At 38.0% G+C, this 26,676-nt stretch overlaps 1 protein-coding gene and 1 pseudogene across 11 annotated transcripts in view; one reads left to right on the plus strand and one right to left on the minus strand.

Moving 5' to 3' along the window:
- Positions 1–26,676, minus strand: part of ERC1 (ELKS/RAB6-interacting/CAST family member 1) — a 556,187-nt gene that overhangs the window by 511,735 nt on the left and 17,776 nt on the right. For 9 of the 11 annotated variants that reach the window (XR_010343042.1, XM_064377601.1, XM_064377596.1 and 6 more), the window contains one exon: positions 8,422–9,242. Coding sequence is in view for 10 of the 11 variants with exons in the window: in XM_064377601.1 (XP_064233671.1) it covers positions 8,422–9,090 (669 nt within the window). In the remaining variant the exon portion in view is untranslated. Of the gene's footprint in view, positions 1–8,421; positions 9,243–9,353; positions 9,374–26,676 lie in introns of those variants that run through there. The other 2 variants (XM_064377597.1, XM_064377604.1) reach the window with 2 other exon arrangements.
- LOC135275521 (small nucleolar RNA SNORD116) lies at positions 19,257–19,354 on the plus strand (annotated as a pseudogene).

The following is a 26,676-nucleotide window of genomic DNA, read 5'->3' on the forward strand; positions in this document are numbered from 1 at the left end:
GATTTGACAGGAAATGAAAAAGTAAATAAAAACACTGAAAAAACCTGAAAAACTATTTTCAAAGAAAGAAAAAAATTAAAATCTCCTTCAACATGGCTGTACATCAAATAGAGTATAATTAAAATGCTGCAAGTCTTCTCTTCTTGAGTTCCTTCAACCATCTTATAAAGCATTTCTCATAAAGTTTCCGTGCACCTCCTATACTCTTCTGGGCATAACAGAGCACTCACAATAGATGTCAAGTTCCAGAAGGTGGTACAATTTTAAATGGTAAAATGAAACCATGACCTCCACTGATTAACATTAATGTAACTAAAAGCTAAACCCATTTTCTGATTTCTTTTGCACAAGAGAATAAAAAGTAGAACTCTCAAATTGTATTTAAAATGCTATCTGCAAATTTGCTGTAAATTAGCAAATCTCTAAAAACAATTTCACTGAGATGAAATCACACACTACACTGCACTGTGAAATTCAAAAAGACAGAGGAAAATAAAAAGTGAGTGAGATTCCAATTATCTGGCAAACTCTGCCCTTATTTCCTCATATAAGCCCTATCTCATATTTGTGCAACATTTTTATTAGAGTTGCTGAATTATTTTTCATAAAACTTCACTGAGTTCCAGATAAGTAAACTTACCAACTATAGAAGAAGCAAATTTCCCATACCCATTTAAATACTTTCATGTATGATCAAGACCTGGTAAATGGGTAGTTCAAATTTCTGTAACCCATATCTGAACAAATTTTGCTTCTTGAAATGATTGTTAACTCCCCAAAAGGAAAATTATCTGTTTTACATTTGATTTCATTTTCTCATGGTACTCTGCATAGTGCCTTTAACACATTCCCTTTCTGAAACAACAAAAAAGATTAAACTTATCTGGACAATAAACAAAGATATCAATTTATCTACATCTCCTTGTTAAAACAGAATTATTGAAAAGAAAATTTAAACAATAATCTAAGACATAAATCTCAAATTTTAAGATCAGACTTTAAATGACCATGAAACAATCAGCAACCTCATGAAAAAGTTTATTTAAGGCTGGAAGCAGTGGCTCACACCTGTAATCCCAACACTTTGGGAGGCCAAGGTCAGTGTCCTGAGGCCAGGAGTTCAAGACCAGCCTGGCCAACATGGTAAAACCCCATCTCTACTAAAAATACAAAAATTAGCCAGGTGTGGTGGTGGGTGCCTGTAATCCCAGCTACTTCAGAGGCTGAGGCAGGAGAATTGCTTGAACCCAGGAAGCAAAAGCTGTAGTGAACCCAGATTGAGCCTTTGCACTCCACCCTGGGCAACAAGAGAGAAACTCTGTCTCAAAAAAAAAAAAAAAAAGTTTATTTAATGGCAAATAATAAAGGCTTTTACCATGTGGCAAATCAAGGTATAACCTAAAATTATATAAATGTTAATAGTTAAAAGTCTCCAAATAATGAGAAAAAAATGACAAAGAATTACACAGGGTTAAGTTTATCGTTTTGCATTTCTAAACTAGAAATTCTCTTGATTCCTAAGTAAATGAGAATTGTAAAAATCAAACTCCAAAAAGAAAAGAAACATACAAGGCAAAAAACATTAAATTCACCCGCCATCCTATAATATTAAACAGTATTCTGTTCATGCAAAATTTCAATAATAGTGCTTTAAAATAATTATTTTTAAAATAAGCTTCCAAATAAATTCAACATATATAATTATTTCAAGGCATAATTAAGAATGAAGTATGATATCTGGTTAAATGCTGTTTAGAATAAAAATATATAAATCATCCAAAGTCTGATTAGCTCTGCAATTCCACCAAGCTCACTAGATTTTCAATCTTCGTGAAGGAAACATACACTAAAAACCTTCCTTATTCCCAATTTTAAAAAAGAAAAAGCCTTCCCTGTTAAACACATGCTATTCTAACTCTCCAACCAGCACTATTTCAAGTTCAGTAACAAAAAAAGGATAAGACAAAAAAAATAGCTGAGTGTTTATATTAGAAACTATCTTCTAAAAGAACTCCATAATAAAGAACCACACATATCAAGCAATTCTAAGCAAATATGTTTTTACATTTGATAGAATCCTAGACCAAGACCTCTATGGTCCAATCAGATCAAATATTTAGAATGGACCTAAATCCCCAGTCTCAAATTGAAATGGGGAAACTATTTAATTACTGTAAATCCTATTAAACCAATCCTCTTTATAAAGTGAAAGATGCCTGACCTCTGAGGGCTACAGAGGGTATAATGAATGCAGAGTTTAATTAGGCCCCACTGCTGGCAGACTATAATCTATTAATTAGCATTCTCTGTCTCTGTATCTCATTGCAGTGTTCCACTTTACTTTAAAATTGCACCCTTCATTTTTTGGACCAAAGTTATACAATTTTAGGATTGTGTAATAATTACAGTGGGTATAGGAAGAATATATCACTGCCAGCACTGATGTTTAATTAGGGCAAGGGGTGGAATCTAGATAAGGCAGTGTTCACCATTCTTCAGCACATATGGGTTTTTTGGCATGAAAATCCTATGGGTTGTTTCACTGGAACTGAAGTATCCACTGTTGTCTTTTCAGAAGATTCAAATGTTTTGCCTTTGAATGCAGACTGATACTTTGAAAGTATATTACATATTTTCCACACAGCTTCTGAAGGATAGGCATAAACAATTGCTTCAATTATTTCAAAATGAACAAGTATGACAATAACTTTTTTCATTAAAATGGACATTTCTGAATCACTTGATAATAAAAACCATCTTGATGAGGGGCATAGTTTCAGCATCATCAACAAGGTATAATGGTGACTAGCTAATTCAAGGTATAATGGTGATAAATCCAGTAACTTCAAATCTACTCTAAATTTGATACACACACATAATCTTATATACACATATACTGTTAATCTATTCTTGAAAAGTAGAGCCTTTAAAAAGAAGTGTTTATTCATATGCAATTTTCCACAGTATTTCTTAATTATTTTAAATTTTAATTTTTTTTTAAGAAGCAAGTGCTCACTATGTTGCCCAGGCTGGTCTCAAACTCCTGGACTCAAGAGATCCTCCTGCCTCAGCCTCCTGAGTTGCTGGGACTACAGGCATATGCCACCATACCCAGCTCACAATATTCATTATAATAAAACATTATGTCTCAGCCACTTTTCAATTAAATCTAAGTAAATTGTAATTCTTTAATTAACAATACATTTGATATTATATAATATCCAAATATGATACACTATGATAATTATCTAAATACATATAAAGAACCTCATATTTGGGCACTACATTACATAGTCCAAATTTACCAATTTCATGTTTACCAAGAAAGAAAAAACAAAAACAAAAACAATACAACCCCTAAGAATACAGATACGGTTTCCAAGACCTAGGTTATACTGACACATAACCACAAAACTAAAAGAAGCAAACTCATTTTTTTCTCCTGATATTTACAATTCAATACCAAACTATAAAAACTGAGAATGCAGGTCAAGCGTGTTGGCTCCTGCCTGTAATCCCAGCACTTTGGAAGGGTGAGGCAGGCAGATCACCTGAGGTCAGGAGTTTGAGATCATCCAGGCCACCACAGCGAAACCCCGTCTCTACTAAAAATACAAAAATTAGCTGGGCGTGATGGCACGTGCCTGTAATCCTAGCTACTTGGGAAGATGAGGCAAAAGAATTGCTTGAACCCGGGAGGCAGAGGTTGCAGTGAGCTGAGACTGCACCACTGCACTCCAGCCTGGGCAACAGAGTAAAACTCCATCTCAAAAAAAACAAAAAACTGAGAATGTACTATTACTTTATATTTAAGAATGATTTTTTTTTTTTTTGGTGTTGTACTTCAACTGACAAATACAACTGATTTACTTGATAGTACAATGCAAATTAAAAACTAAATTGTCAGTGTTGTACTGACAACTCAAAAATGTCAAGTTAAGAAAACATACTTCACTGTTCTGCTGTCATATATCATTTGAACATTTATCTTGTGCAGCAATGATTCACAAGGTAAGGAGACATCAAAATCACCTGGAGGGCTCTTTTTAACTAAACATATCTAAGATTTTAAACACCCTTTTCCCCTGCAAACACCCCATCCACTGAGGGTCCCTGTCACAGTTAATGATCATTATGAACAGGAGAGGTCACAACCCTGAGATGTAAAGTGGCAGAATAAAGGATGAGACATACTGAGCGAATAGTCCCTTGTTTCTTTTCCCTTCTTTTACAGTTGAACCCAAAAGTGCCAAAACAGAACCATCACAAATTGACAGACAGGCAACAGACAAGAATTAGATTTACGCCAGGTGCAGTGGCTCGTATCTGTAATCCCAGCACTTTGGGAGGCTGAGGCGGGCAGATCACAAGGTCAGGAGTTCAAGACCAGTCTGGCCAACATGGTGAAACCCCAACTCTAGTAAAAATACAAAAAATTAGCTGGGCATGGTGATGCACACCTGTAATCTCAGCAATTCGGGAGGCTGAGGTAGGAGAATTGCTTGAACCAGGACCCAAGGAGGTGGAAGTTGCAGTGAGCCAAGATTGCACCACTGCACTCCAGCCAGGCTACAGAGCAAAACTCAATCTCAAAAAAAAAACAATTAGGTTAGATTTTCAGATTTACTAAATTCCAAAGATCCCAAGAGTGGTTTCTCATCAGAACCACCAGAGAAGCTTATTCAAAACATAAGTTCCTGGGTCCCATCTCGAGAGATTGTACTTAGCTAGTATAAAGGAAGGTCTGACAATCTATGTTTTAACCAAATATACCTGTTGATGTTGTTTCTGAGCCAGCATTTAAGAACGCTGTTCTTAATTTTAGACTCTATCAGTGGGGTCTACTTTAGCTTTTTTCTTTCTTTACAGATTATTAAAGTCCTGATGGCTCAAACTCAAAGAACTTCCTAAAGAATATTTTTTAAAGGACAATTTCTCTTTAAAGAAGCTAGTTCTCTAAGAAAGAGATTTAAGTAGCTGGGTGAAGTGGCTCACACTTGTAATTCCAGCATTTTGGGAGGCTGAGGCCGGCGGATCAGAAGGTCAGGAGTTCAAGACCAGCCTGACCAACACAGTGAAACCCCATCTCTACTAAAAATATAAAAATTAGTTGGGCATGGTGGCGGGCACCTGTAATCGCAGCTACTCAGGAGGCTGAGGCGGAAGAATTGCTTAAACCTGGGAGGCGGAGGTTGCAGTGAGCCAAGATCATGCCACTGCACTACAGCCTGGGCAACAGAACTAGACTCTGTCGCAAAAAAAAAAAAAAAAAAAAAAAGGAGATTTAAGTATATTGAAACATTCAAATTTTGAGTAGTGACAACTTAAATTTAATAACCAATTAAAAAGTAAAAGCAAAGTAGTTAGAAGTTATAATGTATCTAAGAAAGAATAAAATTACCATAATTTCTAATTACTTAGAAATCTCTGATTCAAATGAATTCAAGGTTCAGTTTTTAATTTGCATTGTACTACCAAGTAAATTTGAAGAATTTTGGCCCTGTGATATTAATTTAACTAGAACAGATATAACAGAATAGCATGAGGCATTAAAAATAATGATTTAGATATATATTAGAGGCCTTTAATATACAGTAGAAATGTTGTTACCTAAAAAAAGGTCACAGCAAAACACCAACAGTATTCCAATCAGGTAAATCTGTTATGTGTGTCTGCATAGAGATATTTCAGTAAAGAGAAATATCAAAATGTTAACAGTAGAATAGCTAAGTTATCAGTAAATGGGAGGATCTGGAATAAATTTTGCTTTCATATCTATGATTTTCTGTTTTATATTTATGAACAGAAAAAATGAGCTATTTTTATTGTTGAAAATGTGTCTGGAGATTTAACACACAAAATGTAATGTAACTAGAGATCTTCAAGTAGCCAAAACAATTGATCTGAATATCTGGATGGCATATTAGTAAGAATGGTAAGACAATCAACAGAAATCTTAAATTAGATTTACAGTCATATCTGGCTTAATAACAGAAATACGTTCTGAGAAAGGCGATTTCCTCATTGTGCAAAGATCATTGAATGGACTTATACAACCCATCTGGTACAGCCTACCACACACCTAGGATACAGGATATAGCCTACTGCTTCTAGGCTACAAACCCGTACAGGATGTTACTGTATTGAATATTGTAAGCAACTGTAACACAATGGTAAGTATTTGTGTATCTAAATATATCTAAGCATAGAAAAGATACAGTGAAAAAACTATATTATAATCTTTGTTTTGTTTTTAGAGACAGGGTCTCACTCTGTCACCCAAGCTGGATTACAGTGGCCCAATCTCAGCTCACTGCAGCCTCGACCTCCCAGGCTCATGTGACCCTCCTGCTTCAGCCACCCAAGCAGTACAGGTACCTACCACCACACCCGGCTAATTTTTTTCAATTTTTTGTAGAGACAGGGTTTCACCATGTTTCCTAGGCTGGTCTCAAACTTCTGGCCTCAAGCAACCCTCAACCCCTCAGCCTCTCAAAGTGCTGGGAGTACAGGCATGAGCTACCACACCTGCCTAATACTATATTGTAATCTTACGAGACCACAATCATACGTGAGGTCCATCACTGACCTAAACTACTTTGTGTGGCAGATGACTTCTTCATCAAAGACACAGATCATTTCCAATTCCTTCTTTACTTCTTTGTATCATTTAAAAACACTGCAGAAATTGAGATCAGTTAGTTTATAATTTTTATTAACCTAATCCAAAAATAAAGTGTAATACCAACAATGAGGTAGCTAATTTAAAATTCTCCTTTAAGAGTCTAAGACAACTTTTTTAAGGAAAAACAAAAAATATCACGCTCAAAAGTTTAAGTTCTAAAAGTACGGACAACCTGGGCCATAGGGGGAAAAATGTAAAAAGAGAAAAATTCTGTAAATCTTTTAAACAAAAAGTATGGGCTGGGTTCAGTGGCTCACGCTTGTAATCGCAGCACTCTGGGAGGCTGAAGCAAGTGGATCCCTGAGGTCAGGAGTTTAAGATCAGCCTGGCCAACATGGTGAAACCCCATCTCTACTAAAAATACAAAAATTAGCCAGTCATGGTGGCAGGCACCTGTAATCCCAGCTACTCAGGAGGATGAGACAGGAGAATTGCTTGAACCTGAGAGGAGGAGGTTGCGGTGAGCCGAGATTGCGCCACTGCACTCCAGCCTGGGAGACAGAGCAAGACTCTGTCTTGAAAAAAAAAAAAAAGGTATGTTAACATTTTAAATGGCAGAGCCTGAATATGATTTGTTCATATCTTTGGAGTCATCAGCTTTCTCACTGAACATGACATGGCTATCACCAAACATCAACTATAACCTGGACGAGCACAGAAAATTAAGTGAATGTTTCCTATAGCTGATGTGACAGCACTTAGCTCTCCAACTACAAAGCCCCATAATTATAATGCCCAGTCATCTCATTTTTTTCTTTTTCTTTTTTTTTGGTATCTCATTTATTTTCTAAAAGCAAACAATCACATCAAGTTGCTTTTCCTCCACTTTAAATGTATAGAATTAAAGAACAAAAAGCTACATAAGCATCCTGAAGTTAAAACTTTCATGAATGGCAACAAAAAGAACAGTTACTTATTGTTAGTACTTAAGAAATACATCATTCAACATCAACTTTTTTTTTTTTTTTGAACCAGAGTCTCACCCAGGCTGGAGTACAGTGGCAGGACCTCAGCTTACTGCATCCTCTGCCTCCTGAGTTCAGGTGCTTCTCCTGCCTCACCCTCCCGAGAAGCTGGGATTACAGGTATGTGCCATCACACCCGGCTAATGTTTGTATTTTTAGTAGAATTGGGGTTTCACCATGTTGCCAGGCTGGTCACGAACTCCTAACCTCAATGATCCGCCCACCTTGGCCTCCCAAAGTGCTGTGATTACAGGCGTGAGCCACCGCACCCAGCCAACATTAACTTTTTAAAAGTAATTTCTGTTCTGAGCTGACAATACTGGCCAACATTACCCTGCGATAGTCATTTGTTTTGCTTTTTTAACAACTTTTTGACATTATGACAAATCTTAATGGTATACCTTACACTTAAGTTATCTAGTCTAAATAAACTTGGTAGTAGATATTAAGAGTGTGTGGCAAAATTATACTCACAAGAATTGAAAAAAAAAATAACATACGCTGAAAGGAAAGACAGGAAGAGAAACAGAAACCAGAGAAAAGAACCAAGCAAGAATGGGAGCAAGCACACATGGGCAACTAGAAAAAAACAGGACACAGGACCAAATTTGGAAAAGGCTGAGAAATGGAGGATAGAAAATAGTAAAATAAGCAGGAAAAAGGAAGATGCATATACTACAAAGGGAAAAATCTAAGACGGGGGAAAAAAAGGTTGTTTCATTTATATACATGAATTCGACCAATAAAGGTAAACACACATGTAGAACTTACCTGGTTTTCCTCCTGTACAACTCTGTACTGTTCCTTCCAAATGGTGATTTTGGAAGCTTCATCTTTTCTCAGGGCTCGTTCTTTCTTCAGCTCTGGGCTCCAGAAGGTCTTGATGCTATTCATTGAAGAACTCAATTTGCTCTCCTTTACTTCCACATCCTTCCTCAAGAGATCATTTTCCCTTAATACTTCCTTCAGCTGTGTCTGCAGATCCATGATTGTATTATCTCTTGCCTGACGAAGAGAGTGAGGTACAGTCGATGCCATACTCACAGGAGGGAGGTGATGCTCTCCAAATGCTATGGTGTCACTAGCAACCCCACTGCTAGCTATATTGGGGCTACTACCCATAGCAGTCATCCGAACACCATAAGGCAGACGTCCCCCAGAACGGCCAAGTGTCATGGTGCTTTTAGGTGTTTCTGAACCCACATTTTCATGGTCACTTAGGTACATAGGGCCAGATGTGGCATAGGCAGCATTCAAAGATTGTATATTTTCCATTGAAAGGGTTTTCCCACTGCCACCTCCAACGCTGCTTCCAGAACTCCCTCCTGTACTATTGGTTCGACGATGACCCAAGCGAGGGGAACGTGGAAGCCTAGGTGAACGCCCAGGACTCTGGTTGCTTGGTTCCACCTTCCCAACAGAGCGAGCACTTCCATACATGGTTGCCAGGTCAACTTAGGAGTCAGAAAAGGTGTAAAGCAGAAAAAAAAAATGGGAAATTTGTGAGGTGTCTCTGTGGCTGTAAGTCGGTTTAAGGTTAATCAGAAGAAGGTCCCAGCTGTCCAATCTTGAAGAAGTACCTTACACCATATCTGCAATTAAAAGATCACATGTTAAATCCTCCAATAATAAATATTTCCCTTCTCAAAAACTTTCCATTTCCTTCACTTAAGGAAGATCTATCCCTTCTACCATGTACTTACTTATGCATTCAAAATGTGATTACAGCATTATGTACTTCATAGTAAACAATATTTTAGAGATATTTTAGATGTCTCAAAACTGAATGCTGAAAAGATACCATACAACTGAAAAAGAAAAAAAAAAAAGTGTCAGGTGCAATGGCTCATGCCTATAATCCCAGCACTTTGGGAGGCCAAGGTGGGAAGATGGCTTGAGAGGCCTGGAGTTCAAGGCCAACCTGGGGTACATAGCAGGACCCTGTCTCTACAAAAAATAAAAAGAGAAAAACAAGAAGCATAAAGACTGACACGAAAGAGATTAAAATAAATATCTGAATATATAATTTTCTAACTGAAAACCCAAGATAATCAACTGACAAGTTATTAGAATAACAGAACTCAACAAACTGGTCAGACTCAAGATCAATATATAAACACCAATACTTTCACATATATTTCAGTAGTAACAACTAGAAAATGCAGTTTATAATTTAAAAGAAATTTTAAATTCCATTCACAACAGTAACAAAACCGTAAAAGCACTTTGATTTAAATCAACAAAAATGTGCAAGCATTTTTTGGGGGAAAAAAACTATAAAACTTTACTAAAAGACATAAAAGAAAACTACAAAGAAAAGTTATCTGTGTTCATGGATGAGAAGACAAACACTATTAAGATTGAGTTCTGGCTGGGCGTGGTGGCTCACGCCTATAATCCCAGCACTTTGGGAGGCTGAGGTGAGCAGATCACAAGGTCAAGAGATCAAGACCATCCTGGCCAACATGGTGACTAAAAATACAAAAATTAGCCCAGCGTGGTGGCACGCGCCTGTGGTCCCAGCTACTTGGGAGGCTGAGGCGAAGAATCACTTGAACCCAGGAGGTGGAGGCTTCGGTGAGCTGAGATTGCGCCACTGCACTCCAGCCTGGCGACGGAGCAAGACTCTGTCTCAAAAAAAAAAAAAAGATTCAGTTCTTCCCCAACTACTTAGTACAATCCCAATGAAAAATCTCTACAGGATTTTGCTAGCCAGCTATAGATCCGTTGCTTTCACAGGTGCTGAAGGATTTTTCAATTAACTCAACAAGCTGACTCTAAAATTCAAATGGAAAGTAAAGATACAAGAGTAAACAATTTAAAATAGATGAACAAAGAAGGAAGACATCCCTCAACAGCAAGATAAATTACAAATCCATAATTAATTATTTGTACTGCAAAAATCCAAAATCTCTGAAAATAAGTTTTTCCTTAACTCATCTAGCAGCAAAACCTGACCTGATTTGAGCTTACTGTTTATATGTATCCCACATAGTGTGACTTCACATATTTCATTGAGAAAACACACATATTTCAATGTGTGTGATTACTGAATACTACATAATCCCCACTAAGTATTACTGGAAAAAATTCCTGACAACAAAACCACATCTGACCAGCAAGGTTTCTCATAATATATTGTAGCCTTGTAAAGCTATAGTAATGAAAATGTATAGCACTAACTCAAGAATAGGGTCTAAATTACATACGGGAATTTAATGTATGTTAAATGTAAACTATATATGGAATTTAAAATGTTAAATGTAACATTTCAAAACAGTGAGTGATATGGTTTGGCTGTGTCCCTACCCAAATCTCACCTTGAATTGTAATAATCTTCATGTGTCAAGGGTGGGGCCAGGTGTACATAACTGAATAATAGGAGCGGTTTCCCCTCTACTGTTCTAGTGGTAGTGAAAAAGTCTCAAAAGATCTGATGGTTTTATAAATGGGAGTTCCCCTGCACAAGCTCTCCTGCCTGTCACCATGTAAGATGTGACTGCTCCTCATTCACCTTCTGCCATGATTGTGAGGTCTCCCCAGCCATGTGGAACTGAGAGTCCATTAAACCTCTTTTCTTTTTAAATTACCTAGTCTCAGGTATGTCTGTATTAGCAGCATAAGAACAGCCTAATACAGTTAGGAAATGAAGAATCACTCAATAAATGAAGTCTGAATAACTGGTGCTCTTTGAAAAAAATAAAGTACATCTCATCTTCACATAGTACACCAAAATAAATTCCACATGTGTTAAAGATATAAATTTTTTAAACCATTAAAAGTACCAGAAGAAAATTTTGAAGACTATCCTTATGAACTTGAGTTAGGATAGGGCTTCTTTAAAAAACCAAAAGCAAAAACCATAAAGAAAAACAACTAATACTGAAACCAGCTCGGCCGTAGAGACCCCTACCCAGGCAGCGCTGAAGGAATTAAGCAGCAGACACCCAGACAGAACAGCAAAGTGGGACTATCCAGGGGTCAACAGCCTTCCAAGCTGAGAGCCTCAGGGGGCTGATGGGCTGAGGGCCTCGAACAGACTCTGACCCACGTATTTATTCTCTCTGAACAGGTAATTATTATTAACAGATGTTCTGTGTTTTCTCATAGAACCAAAACAAACTAGGTAGTCAGCTGGTGCCTGCTTACCACTGATCAAGGGCAAACTAGAAAGTATTCTCCACAAGGGAGCCACGGGGGCAGGGTCACATATCCCATGCTTAAACAATTGTTTTAACCAGTGTATGATATACATATACTGTTTTGCTATTTTAGAATGCCCCAAGCAGTTTTCCATTGAGGGGAGCCAGCCAGGTTTTCCTTGCCATCATTTTCAGCAAACAGTATAATTTATCATACACATTAGGACTTGTCCCAGTACAATTTTGTCAAAATGACAAAATATTATACCAAAAAATGCTGTAAATAAAGTTAAAAGATAAACCAAAAGCTAGGTGAAAAATACAGTCAAAATATGTATAATGATCTTTAAACAGAATATGTAAAGAACTCCCACATGGGACATGCCAATTTTGAAACAGCAATAATTAGAGGGAAGGAAATTTGTGTTATAAAGGGGAAAAATATTTGCGTAGGCTTTAGCTCAGCTTATAAAGCTTTATACTCCAACTACCATAAAGCACCCGATTTTTTTTTAAAAAAAAGAAAACATGTTCATACTCTACAAGTATAATTAAAACAAATTTTAAAAACACAAGCAGTTGTCCCTTGGTATCTGCTGGAGATTGGCTCCAGCAGAAAGTTTACAGATATCCAGGAACTGCCCCCCACCTCCCCACAAGACACCAAAAATCCCAGGATGCTCAAGTCCTCGAGTCCCTGATATAAAATGGCACAGTACTTGCATAAAACCTATAGACATCCTCCAGTATACTTTAAATCACCTCTATTTGTAATACTTAATACAATGTAGATGTTATGTAAATCGTTTATACTTACTGTGTTTATTTGCATTATTTTTTCTTGTATTATTTTTTTCCCAAGTATTTTCTTTTATTTCACCCCCCCCCTTTTTTTTTTTTTCAAGGTGACTTTAAGATTCCTTCTCAAATATTTTTGGTCTACAGTTGGTTAGATTTATGAATGCAGAACTCACTATACTATACCTATCAACTTTATACACTTCTTTCAAAGACAATACAGATCTAAACTAGATCTCTCTGATTTCCTGGCATGATTTAAAAGAATTGGCTTAGGTCAAGAAACAATAGGCTTCACCATATTAAATAATATTTTCCCAAAATCCATTGTTATGTAAATTGATTATTATAAGTGTTTCTTCATTGAAAATAGTACCCAAGTAAATTATATTGTCAAAAACAAGATTCTAAAGACAGTACCTATTCTGGTCAAACTCAAACAAGTTAAAAATCCTAAAAAATGTGAACCATACAGGTGGTCTCATCTTTAAATTAGTGAACCAGTAAAGAAAGCCCTGGGCTAACAACAAACAAGACAGGAAATACACAGAACCTGAATCTTTCAGGAAAGACTCCAATCTCCTTCCATCTCAGAAATTGCTATGGTACACTAAGTTCAGAAATTGCAATATTTTGCTAGTAATGTTAAGAAACTCCTTTCCAGGACTAACCTAGCTCATGAAGTAAAAATTCCTTTTCATGTGTAAGCTGGACTGTGAAGTGGTGAGAGACAGTAATCTACAAATCACTACTTAAGAAGAAATCTATTTCAAGATCAAAGAGGGATACAAAGTTTTTTTTTTTAAGTAATTTAAATATTGCTTAAAATAAGGGAGCCATTATCTGGAATGCTTTGAATGATAACAAAAGCTAACATTTAGTGACTGTTTCATATGCCAGGCATTATACTATGAGTTATATAAGATTTAATATTTATATATTAATATTTATATCTAATATAAATATTAAATATTCATTTATAATTTAATATTTTGTATGAATAAATAAGATGGGTCCTGTCATTATTTCCATTTTACAGATGAAGAAAGTTGAGGTTTATAAGATTTAAGTGACTTATCTAAAGACACACAGCTATTAAATGGTAGGGTCAAGATTCGAGTTCAGGCAGCCTAATTCCAGATCCCTGGAGGCTGTTAACTATCGTGCTCGATCACCATCATCTGCTGATGTTAACGTCTCAACTGTCCATAGGGTATTAAAGGCTCTCACAATTTTAAGGTAGTGTATCCTATTAGTTTACCACTCTAAATCTAAACTTTAGGTTACATCTTACATTTCCCAAGTGTAAAATTTAAACAATCACTTATATCTATTAGGTAGGAGAAAGTCCTTTTTAAAAGATGGCAGGCAGAACAAAATAAGTAAAACAATAAAGAATACTTTAGAAATTCAAGAGTTTCAGGAATCACACCATGAGAACTTGAAACTGCCACACTCATGAGAAAAAAAAAAAAAATCCCAACCGTGCCGCTATGCAGAACTCTATCTTCATGTAGTGGAGTAACTAAATCACACTAAATAGGCTAAGATCCAATAGCAAAAACTCACACTGTTTTCAACATTAGCAGATGCACTCTAATATTCAAGTCACTTTGAGATCCAAAATGGTATTTATAAGTGGAGTCTGTTATTTTCAGAACTATATTCATTTATATGACCGGGGAAAGAATTCATCACTCTTTCTGAAGGAAGCCTTCGTATCAGCTTTTTAACCTCATGAGCTTCAGGGAAGATAAGAGTTTTTAAAAAATTCTTTCTAAAAATATGGAAGAAAGCCACAAAATAATAATCCTTGCACTTTAAACAATTTGACCAAAAATATAACCAAACAAAAGTCATACAGTATGACTCAATTTAGGTAAAATTCTAGATTTATTATGACAGAAAGCTAACAAGTATATGACTAGGGACTGGGTGGTGAGAGGCATGGATCATAAAGTGGCAGGGGGAAATTTTTGGGGGTAATTAAAATGTTCTCTATTGTGTTTGGGATGATGGTTTCACAGGCATATGTATGTCAAAATTCTGATCAAACTGTATACTTTAAATATGTGCAATTACTGTATATAAATTATACCACAAAAAGTTTGGAAAAATAATTGCACACATTTTAAACTCTTTTGCCCTTAAATAACCCTAAAGAAGCCCCTTTAGTGATTTATATACCTGGAGTCCTGATTGCTGCTGAAGAAAATCATGCGGCTGTTCAGTTTGATTTCCTACCTCAGCTGTGGCCATGATTCCCCCAGAATCCCACAAGTCCCTTAAGTTAGGTTCCTAAGCAATATTTGTTATGATGGGTTATTTCAAATCTTGGTCTTCTGCCTCTCGCTTTCAGCAAATGACTTCATATTACAGGCTGAATTGTGTCCCCCAATCCAAAATTCTTAAATTGAAGTCTTAACTCCCATATCTCAGAATGTGACTATATTTTAGATAGTGTCCTTAAAGAAGTAATTAAGGTTAAAGGAGGACATTGGGGTGGGCCCTAATCCAGTTTGATTAGTGTCCTTATAAAAACAGATTAGGACACAGACAAGCACAGAGGAAAGACCATGTAAAGACACCAGAAAATGGCCATGTACCCAAAGAGGAGAGGCCTCCAGAAGAAACCAATTATGCCAACATCTTCGTCTCAGAATTCCAGCTTCCAGAATTATGAGAAAATAAGTTGTGCTGGGCACAGTGGCTCAGGCCTGTAATCCCAGCACTTTGGGAAGCCAAGGTGGGCAGATCATCTGAGATCAAAAGAAGACCAGCCTGGTCAACATGGTGAAACCCTGTCTCTACTAAAAATAAAAAATTAGCTGGGCATGGTGGTGCACATCTGTAGTCCCAGCTACTCAGGAGGCTGAGGCAGGAGAATCACTTGAACATAGGAGGCGGAGGTTGCAGTGTACAGAGATGGTGCCACTGCACTCCAACCTGGGGGACAGAGTGAGACTCAGTATCTGAAAAAAGAAAAAAAAAAAAAAACAAGTTTGGTTGCAGTTTATCAAGCTGATTTCACAACCTACTATTGGGTCATAACCCTAAGTTTGAAAAACACTGATTAGGGGACTGATATGGTTTGGCTGTGTCCCAAGAAATTTCATCTTGAATTGTAGTTCCCATAATCCCTACATGTCATGGGAGGAACCTGTTGGAAAGTAATTGAATCGCGGAGTCAGTTACCCCATACTGTTCTCCTGACAGTAAATTCTCACAAGACTGAATTTTTTTTTTTTTTTTTTTTTTGAGACAGTCTTGCTCTGTCACCTAGGCTTCAGTGCAGTGGCACAATCTCAGCTCACTGAAACCTTTGTCCCCTGGGTTCAAGTGAGCACATCCAGCTAATTTTTGTATTTTTAGTAGAGATGGGGTTTTACCATGTTGGCCAAGCTGATCTCGAACTCCTGACCTCAAGTGATCCACCGACTTCAGCCTCCCAAAGTGCTGGGATTACAGGCGTGAGCCACCACGCTCAGCCTGGAACTGATGGTTTTATAAGGGGCTCCTCCCCCTTTGCTCAGCACTTCTTCCTGCTGCCACGTGACGAAGGATGTGTTTGCTTCCCCTTCTGCCATGATTGTAAACTTCCTGAGGCCTCCCCAGCCCTGCAGAACTGTTGAGTCAATTAAACCTCTTTTCTTTATAAATTATCCAGTGTCGTGGGCAGTTCTACATAGAGCATGAGAATAGACTAACACACCTATACTAAAAATACAAAAGTTAGCCAGGCCTGGTGGCGTGCACCTGTACTCCCAGCTACTCCACAGGCTAAGAGAGGAGAATTGCTTAGACAATCGCTTGAACCAAGGAGGTGGAAGTTGCAGTGAGCCAAGACCACACCACTGCACTCCAGTCTGGGTGACAGAGTGAGACTCTGTATAAAAGTAAATAAATAAATAAAACAAATTCCACAAACTGACAACTTCCTGTTGTCACGTACATAGTACATGTCTTGCTATTCATTTTTGTCACCTACCCCCTGACAATAATAAACTAACTAAATAGGCAAGAATTCAATTTTTTTAAAAAAAACTGTTCTTCCTGCCTTAACTAAAAATAGAAACTTCTGTAGCTAAATCTTAATTCCAAGAAGATGGCATAAGCTCAACAACAGACTAATGACCCTCATCTAAGAAAGAAATTAAAAATTCACACACACAGAGCAATCACATGCAGAAAATATCGTGTCTGTAGGGAAAAACTGGTTCTCAATACTAAAAAGTCTCTATTAAACTCTATGTCAGAGACCTACCAAGCCAGAGACATACTAACTCTTAAGATGAATTTTGTACCCTATACTTTGAGTTTTTAAAAAATACCAGATGCCCAGGCACGGTGGCTCACTTTGGGAGGCTGAGGCGGGTGCATCACTTGAGGCCAGGACTTCGAGACCAGCCTGGCCAATATGGTGAAACATCATCTCCACAAAAAATATAAAAATTAGCAGGGCATGGTGGTGCACGCCTATAGTCCCAGCTACTTGGGAGGCTGAGGCATGAGAATTGCTTGAACCCAGGAGGCGGAGGTTGCAGTGAACTGTTATCGTGCCATTGCACTCTAGCTAGGTGACAGAGCAAGACTCTATCTCGAAAAAAAAAAAAAAAAAACTAACAGAACGGTAGTTAAATCAAATCTCTTCAGGTTTGCCAGGATTTACATTTGGAGAAATTTCCTAAAATCTAATTATAAGGTGAATATTACCAGAAATCTGGCTTATCTTAAATTATGTGTTTATTAACAATACAGTTTCAACATCAATTCACTACTATTCACATCACAAAGCCTGTCAGAAAAAAACACAAAGAATATTCAGGCCAGGCGCAGTGGTTCATGCCTGTAATCCCAGCACTTTGGGAAGCTGAGGCAGGTGGATCACCTGAGGTCAGGAGTTTGAGACCGGCCTCACGAACATGGCAAAATCCCATCTCTACTAAAAACACAAAAATTAGCTGGTGTGGTGTCACGCGCCTGTAGTCCCAGCTATTTGGAAGGCTGACACAGAAGAATTGCTGGAACCCGGGAGTCAGAGGTTGCAGTGAGCCAGGATCACACCACTGCACTCCAGCCTGGGTGACAGAGCAAGACTCTGTCTCAAAAAAAAAAAAAAAAAGGAATATTCCAGAATCATTTTTCCCTACAAGAGAAGCATTAAGGCCACAGTGGCTCACACCTGTAATCCCAGCACTCTGAGAAGCCAAAGAAGGCAGATCGCTTGAGGTCAGGAGTTTGACACCACCCTGGCCAACATGGTGAAACCCCGTCTCTACTAATAATAGAAAACTTAGCAGGTGTGGCGGTACATGCCTGTAAACCCAGCTACTCGGGAGGCTGAGGCAGGAGAATCACCTGAACCCAGGAGGCAGAGGTTGCAGTGAGCTGAGATCCCACCACTGCAATCCTGCCTAGGTGACAAAATGAAGCTGTGTATCAAAATAAAAGACAAAAAAAAGGCCGGGCGCGGTGGCTCAAGCCTGTAATCCCAGCACTTTGGGAGGCCGAGGCGGGTGGATCACGAGGTCAAGAGATCGAGACCATCCTGGTCAACATGGTGAAACCCTGTCTCTACTAATACAAAAAATTAGCTGGGCATGGTGGCGCGTGCCTGTAATCCCAGCTACTCAGGAGGCTGAGGCAGGAGAATTGCTCGAACCCAGGAGGCGGAGGTTGTGGTGAGTCGAGATCGCGCCACTGCACTCCAGCCTGGGTAACAAGCGAAACTCCGTCTCAAAAAAAAAAGACAAAAAAAAAGAAAAGAAAAGCATTGATCCCTATGGTTCTATACATACTGTGAGAGAAAAACAGCCCCAGTCTGGCCCCACCCCACAGAAACCCATTATACTCAGACGTCTAAAAATAAAAATACTTCTACCCACAATGATTGTATGTTAGCCTTTAATTCTCACTCTTCCCACAAAAAGCTACATGTATAACATGCAACTGCAGACAGCAATCTCTCACTCTCCTCATAGATTAGAAAAATAATAATAGCTCTTTACGACCTGAGTCTCCAAAGGAAAACCAAGTATTCTTAAGACAAATGAAAGTAAAAAATCTTCAATAGCAACATAGTAGCTTACTTCAAATTAACTACAATTGACTAGGCTGACACAGATGTGCTATGATATTTATAAGTTGAACCAGAAAATATTACATACCACCCATTAGCTATTTAAAGAACTATAGGTGAAATTCTGAAATAAATCTCAAAATTACTAGTCCAACCTGATGTAATGGGGTTATGCTCTTCAACAAGTCAAATATTTTTAATACTGTATTTCAACATTTTTAAAGATCCTGTCCATTTTCTCAAAGCGTTATAAATATTACCAGGGGCGAGAAATATGCTGCTATCCTAGACACCGTATGAAAAGATTAACAATAGACCAAAATTTTAAAATCCCACTGAAGTAGAATTTGGCATAATCTATCAAGATTTAAAAAGTGCACACTGCTGAACTAGAAGTTTCACTTTAAAAATTATTCTCCATAAAATATATTTTCACAGGTTCAAGTATATAATGTGCAATGATACTGAATTACTGCATTGTTTTTACCAGCAAGGTGACAGCTTACATTTCCAACAACAGATTAGCTGAATAAATTTATGTATCTCTAAACTATAAAAGACAATGCTGCTGTAAAAAAAAAAAAATTCGATCGATGACGAGTCCTACAAAAAAACATTCCTTGGAAAAGCTGAATAAAATGAGTGAAAACTCATACCGTCGTTCTCACCAGTAAAGCAGGAATTGGAAAGAATCAGAGTATACACGAACAGAGTCAAGGAAATAACAGACAAGAAAAAGGCTGGCAAGCTGGATAGAGGTGCAGCTTCAAGATTTGTAAAAAAATGCTCTCTGGGAACCAAGACCAAAAAATGCATCAAAAGTTGACAATAAAGGAAAAAGTAAAAGTTAACTTTTTGATTTTGATGTATGCATATTCAAAAAGTACATCATTTTTTTCCATAAAATAATTCTGTGGCAGTGCAAAGTTTAAATGTGTTTCTTATTGAATTAATATATATATTTACAGTAAATCTGTAAAGCTGAATACTTTCCTCTCCAAAGATTGTTATCTTTCTTGATTTGCACTATGAGGATTTAAACATTGTGATATATTTTAAAATTTACCATCTCTTTTGATGAGACTCATTTCTTTATATAGGTCAATCTCGCAAGTACCATTTTATAAGCAACTGTGAAATTTAAGTAAAATGTTCTTTGTAAACATATGTACTATTTTAAATGAATAATGACCTTATGAAGTATGCTTTCTGTAGACTGAAATTATAGGTATATCTATTTTCACTATATGACATTAAGAAAGCATGAAATGACCTAAATGTTCATTTTTTTCTGTATAGTTACTTTATCATGTTTTCATGATTTTAGGAATTACTGCTTTGTTGATATTCAGAGTGTGAAACTAAAACTTTATAGTTGTACTTTAATTCTTGGCATGTTGCCTCAATGTCCCATTTAAAATAAAATACATTCTCATTAACTTTAAAAAAAAAAGTCAGACAATCCTAATTTTAAAAAAAAGAAAAACAATGACTAGGCATAGTGGCTCATGCCTGTAATCCCAGCACTTTAAAAGACTGAGGTGGGCAGATCACTTGAAGTCAGGAGTTCAAGACCACGCTGGCCAACATAGTGAATTCCCATCTCTACCAAAAAATGCAAAACTTACCTGGGCAAGGTGGTACCTGACTGTAAGTACCAGCTACTCAGGAGGCTCAGGGAGGATCACTTGAACTCAGGAGGCAGAGGTTACAGTGAGCCAAGATCCTGCCACTGCACTCCAGCCTGGGCAACAGAGAAAGACTATCTCAAAAAAAAAAAGAAAGAAAAGAAGAAGAGGCCAGGCATGGTGGCTCATTTTGTAATCCCAACGCTTTGGGAGGCTGAGGCAGGCAGATCACCTGAGGTCAGGAGTTCAACACCAGCCTGGCCAACATGGCGAAACCCCATCTCTACTAAAAATACAAAAATTAGCCGGACATGGTGGCACACACCTGTGATCCCAATTACTTGGGAGGCTGAGGCAGGAGGACCGCTTGAACCTGGGAGATGGAAGTTTCAGTGAGCCGAGATCCCACCACTGCACTCCAGCCTGGGTGACAGAGCAAGACTTCATTTCAAAAAAAAGGAAAAGAAACAAAAACAAACAAACAAAAATAAGTAAATATCTATATCTGACATGCAAAAACATATTGTGAAGTAGAAAAGAAACCAAGTTACAGAAGAATGCCTACAAGACAATCTCATTTGTATACAAAAGATATATATATGTATGTTTGTATATACACAGAAATGATTTGTATGGTAACATCATATTTCTGAAAAACCAGATGGAATCACCTTTTTCCCTGCTTATATACTTTTCTTCTCTGTTCCATTTTCTTTTTATAGTGAGCGTGTGTTACTTTTACTTTTTTTCGGCCTGGTGCAGTAGCTCAGGCCTGTAATCCCAACATTCTTGGAGACAAAGATGGGTGGATCTCCTGAGGTCAGGAGTTCGAGAACAACTTGGGCAACATGGTGAAACCCCGTTTCTACCAAAAATACCAAAATTAGCCAGGCATAATGGTACATGCCTATGATCTCAGCTACTCAGTAGGCTGAAGCACAAGAATTGCTTGAACTTGGAAGGCAAAGGCTACAATGAGCCAAGAACATATCCCACCATAAGCAATAGGGTAAAACCCTGTCTCAAAAACAGTAATAAACTTTTTATTAAGCCTCATTATAAACTAAGGGTTTAAATAAAGACCTCCACAACCATTCAGCACTAATTTACACAGCAATTAATGGGCTAGGCACAAATACTGATTACTAATGTCTCTGTAAATAGCAGGAGGTTTGAAAAAAAAACTTAATAGCAAAAATCTCTGAAAATCCAAAAATTTGTAACTAATATGGTAGTAAAACCAGACCTGAACTGAGTCAGTAATCCCAAAGTGTTTGATGAAGAAAGTAGGGAGCATTCACCAAAACTTGCTTGAAAAGTTAGGTTATACATGCAAATCACATGTCTAAAAATCTGAAAAAAATTCTGAATTCTGGCTCAAAAGATCTTGGATGCAGACTTGTACTAATGGTTAAGAGTAAATATCAGCTGGGCGTGATGGCTCACATCTGTAATCCTAGCACTTTGGGAGGCCAAGGCGGGCAGATCATGAGGTCAAGAAATCGAGACCAACCTGGCCAACATGGTGAAACTCCGTCTCTACTAAAAATACAAACATTAGCTGGGCATGGTGGCACACACCTGTAGTCCCAGCTACTCAGGAGGCTGAAGCAGCAGAATCGCTTGAACCCAGGAGGCGGAGGTTGCAGTGGGCCAAGACTGTGCCACTGCACTCCAGCCTGGCGACACAGCGAGAATCCGTCTCAAAATAAATAAATAAATAAAGATTAAATATCCACATCACTGTTGGTAAATACAGATATTTATAACCAGGAAGAGCTGCACGGGAGTTTTTATTCTGTAGCTGTTTATTTCTTAAGCTATGTGGTAGGTACACGGATATTAATTACATAATTCTCTATATCTTTTTGCACGTCTGAAACATTTCGTAAGTTTAAAAAGGTTTAAGTGAGGCCGGGCAAGGTGGCTTATGCCTGTAATCCCAGCACTTTGGGAGGCCGAAGTGGGTGGATCACCTGAGGTCAGGAGTTTGAGACCAGCCTGACCAACATGGAGAAACCTCACTTCTACTAAAAATACAAAATCAGCCAAATGTGGTGGCATATGCCTGTAATCCCAGCTACTTGGGAGGCTGAGGCAGGAGAATAGCTTGAACCCAGAAGGCAGAGGTTGCAATGAACTGAGATTGTGCCACTGCACTACAGCCTGGGCAACAAGAGTGAAACTCCTGTCTTAAAAAAAAAGGGTGGGGGCTGGGCACAGTGGCTCAAGCCTGTAATCCCAGCCCTTTGGGAGGCCCAGGCAGGCAAATCACAAAGTCAGAAGTTCAAGACCACCCTGGCCAACATGGTGAAAACCCACCTCTACTAAAAATACAAAAATTAGCCAGGCATGCTGGCACGTGCCTATAGTCCCAGCTACTCGGGAGGCTGAGGCAGGAGAATTGTTGGAACCCGGGAGGCAGAGATTGCAGGGAGGCAGAGGTTGCAGTGAGCTGAGATCACGCCACTGTACTCTAGCCTGGGTGACAGAGATAGACTCCATCTCAAAAAAAAAAAAAATGGTTTAAGTGAAAAATTGTAGGTATCCAATAAGCATTTGTTTCTTCCCAAAAACAATAAATGTATCTGAGAAGCAGCAAGTTTAAAAATGGTTATGTTAAGGGTCTTAAAAACACATCTTTTGATCCAGTAATTATATGAACAGGAAAAATCAATCTACTCAAATGATCCAAAATGTAGATAACAGTTTATAAAGACATACCAGCTTTATTAGTACTCATTTCATTGAGAAATGTTTAAGTGAAATCTGTATGACTTAATATGAAGCCTACAAAAAACATTTACAAACCAATGTCTGCCATTAAAAAATGTTTATAATATGATAATGAAAAAGAATATGCTTTTTTTTTTTTCAGACAGAGTTTCATTCTGTCGCCCAGGCTGGAGTGCAGTGGTGCAATCTCAGCTCGCTGCAACCTTTGCCTCCTGGGTTCAAGCGATTCTCGTGCCTCAGCCTCCCAAGTAGCTGGGACTACAGATATGCACCACCACACCCGGCTAAGTTTTGCATTTTTAGGAGAGACGAGGTTTCACCATGTTAGCCAGGCTAGTCTCGAACTTCTGACCGCCGGTGATCCACCCAACTCAGCCTCCCAAAGTGCTGGGATTACAGGCATGAGCCACCGTGCCCAGCCTTCAAGAATATATTTTAATGTACAGTATACTCTCAATTTTGCAAATAAAAGCACAGCTAAAAAATGAAACTAAACCTAGTTTTTTTCCCAACAGTTGTCAAAATTTTCCAAACAGGTAAACTCTACTTTTTTAAAAAAGGAAAATGTTGACTGGGTGCAGTGGTTCACGCCTATAATCCCAGCACTTTGGGAAGCCGAGGCAGGCAAATCACGAGGTCAGGAGTTTGAGACCAGCCTGACCAATATAGTAAAACCCCGTCTCTACTAAATATACAAAAATTAGCCAGGTATGGTGGCAGGTGCCTGTAGTCCCAGATACTCAGGAGGCTGAGGAAGGAGAATTGCTTGAACCCAGGAGTCAGAGATTTCAGTGAGTCGAAATCGCACCATTGTACCCCAGCCTGGGCAACAGAGCAAGACCCCATCTCAGAAAAAAAAAATAATAAAGAAAAAATAAAAATAAAAATAAACAGGAAAATGTTAGTCGAACAAGGTGGCTCACACCTGTAATCCTAATAGCACTTTGAGAGGCCAAGGCAGACAGATCGCTTGAGCCTCGGAGTCTGAGACCAACCTGGGCAGTATGGAGAGACCCTGTTTCTACAAATATATTTTTTCACTAGCCAGGCAGAGTGGTGCATGCCTGTAGTCCCAGCTACTTGGGAGCTGAGGTAGGAAGATAGCTTGAGCCCAAAAGGTTGAGGCTGCTGTGGGCAGTGATGGCGTCACTGCACTCCAGCCCGGATGACAGAATAAGACCCTGTCTCAAAAAAATAAAAAAAGGAAAAATGTTAAGAAGACTTAAAGGAAAAAGCCACTATAATTCCAGGGTGAACATTTTGTCCTTTTGTAACTAGTCTCAAAACCATTTTCAACACAGCACTTGCAGTTGCTATCACCAAATGTAGTTGGCACATATAAAATATATCTGTTGGCCCTAAAGGCATCATAAAAATTTTTCATTATTTCCAATAATACAGATGTAATATTATTTCAGAACTAAATGGGTATACTGAAACTACCACAAAAAAGGCAGCAAGATTTCCCAGTACACACTGTGTATACAATGCATAGGTAAGCATTTCTCCAAGAAACTGGTGGAATGGCACACGGCCAGAAGATGAGACTTAAGAAAAAGACCTCGGAAAACAATTTGCAGAGCATTAAAAATCATATAGCTGGCTGGGTACGGTGGCTTACACCTGCAATCCCAATACTTTGGGAGGCCAAGGCAGGTATATCACCTGTCAGGAGGAGTTCAAGACCATCCTGGCCAACATGGTGAAACCCTGTCTCTACTACTAATAAAAAATTAGCCAGGCAAGCTAGCGCACACCTGTAATCCCAGCTACTCAGGAGGCTGAGGCAGGAGAATCGCTTGAACCCAGGAGGTGGAGGTTGCAGTGAGCCGAGATCACGCCATTGCACTCCAGACTGGGCGACAAGAGTGAAACTCTGTCTCAAAAAAAAAAAAAAAAAAAATCCTATTTCCTTTCTGTTTTGTTTGTTTGTTTGTTTGTTTGTTTGTTTGTTTACCATGGAGTCTCTGTTGCCCAGGCTGGAATGCAGTGGTGCAATCTCAGATCACTGAAACCTCTGCCTCCCAAGTTCAAGCAATTCTCCTACCTCAGCCTCCCGAGTAGCTAGGTACAGGAACCTGCCACCACACCCAGCTAATTTTTGTATTTTTAGTAGAGATGGGGTTTCACCATGTTGGCCAGGCTGGTCTCGAACTCCTGACCTCAAGTAATCCGCCCACCTCAGCCTCCCAAAGTGCCGGGATTAAAGGCATGAGCCACTGCAACCAAACAGTATTTCCTTTCTCTTTGACCTGGAAAAGTCCATTTTCCTCCCCTCAGTTACCATAAACTCTACCAAGGCAGTTTTTAAAATAGTAATTCTTTATATGTGTACACACAAAGGTAGAATTACAGCCTCTTAAGTTCTGCAGATTCAGCCTGGAGAAATCATAAAAGTATCTGAAGAGATTCAAGCAGAATTCAGTGGTTCCTGAAATAACTAAGAAAAGGAGTTATACCATCATGCATTTTAAAGTTTTCAGAAGTAAAGAGATTTATATTGCAAAATCTATTTAAGTGAAACTTTACAACAGAAATATGGTATTACACTGCGTGTTTATAAAAATCAAACCTTTTACATAGCCATATAAAGTGTTTAACACAGTATCTAGTTTATAATGAATACTCATCAATATTAATATTTGCAGATATACAGTTTTTCATATTTTAAAGTTTCTGAATTGGGATGCAGCTTATAATTAACATGTATAATTAAATTATGTTTCTTTTTTTCCTAAAAGAATAAATTATTAAGTTGATGGTACACCCCACCAAAAAGAAATGGCAACTTAAAAGTAAAGAAATATGGTATTATATGTAGTAAACACTTGTCACAATACTTCATTTAATCCTAATGGCAAACCTTTCAAGGAGAAAGATTTTATTATACCAGTTACAGACGAGGAAACTAAGGGTCAAGAAGGCCCAGTAAGTTGCCCAAGATTACACAGCTCTATCGGACTCTAAAGTCAAAATCTTCACCACTGCAAGATACTGCATATTCATCTACTATTATACTCTCACCAAGATGCCTTTATCGCTTTTATTTTAAATGGATCACAGAGCTTAAAATTAGTTTGTTCAAACTCACAAACTTTTTTTTTTAAATCCTCATGTTCCTCCACAATTCCTCCCTTCTAACTTCTGCTTCATTACCTGCTTCCTAAACTCCAGACCTGAATTTCCAACTATCCAGTGAATATAGTTATTCTAGAGCTGTGTTGTCCAATATGGCAGCCACTAGCTATCTGCAGCTGCTGAGTGCTGAGCACTTGAAAGGTGGCTAGTGAGACTGAGGAACTGAATTTTTAATCTTATTTAATGGGAATTAAAAGTCAAATTTAAAAAATGATACTTAATTTTGTTACTGGAAAAGTTTTAAGCACGTTTAGAATAACCTGGGCATATAAATCTACTTTTTCAACTGTAAATTTTATGATTTACAGATATAAATGCAGATGAAATACTTCTAATAAAACTAGGCTTTTGAAAATAACAAAGGAACAAAAAAACTTAGCAGTTCAATTAAGATATACTATAAAAGTATATAATTGATTTCAAAGATCTAGTACTAAAAAATAATGTGGCTGGGCATGGTGGCTCACACCTGTAATCCCAGCACTTAGCGGGGCTAAGGTGGGCA

Source organism: Aotus nancymaae, unplaced genomic scaffold (assembly GCF_030222135.1).
Source record: "Aotus nancymaae isolate 86718 unplaced genomic scaffold, 86718_ANA_hifiasm-v0.15.2.pri h1tg000016l, whole genome shotgun sequence".
Classification (NCBI taxonomy): Eukaryota; Metazoa; Chordata; class Mammalia; order Primates; family Aotidae; genus Aotus; species Aotus nancymaae.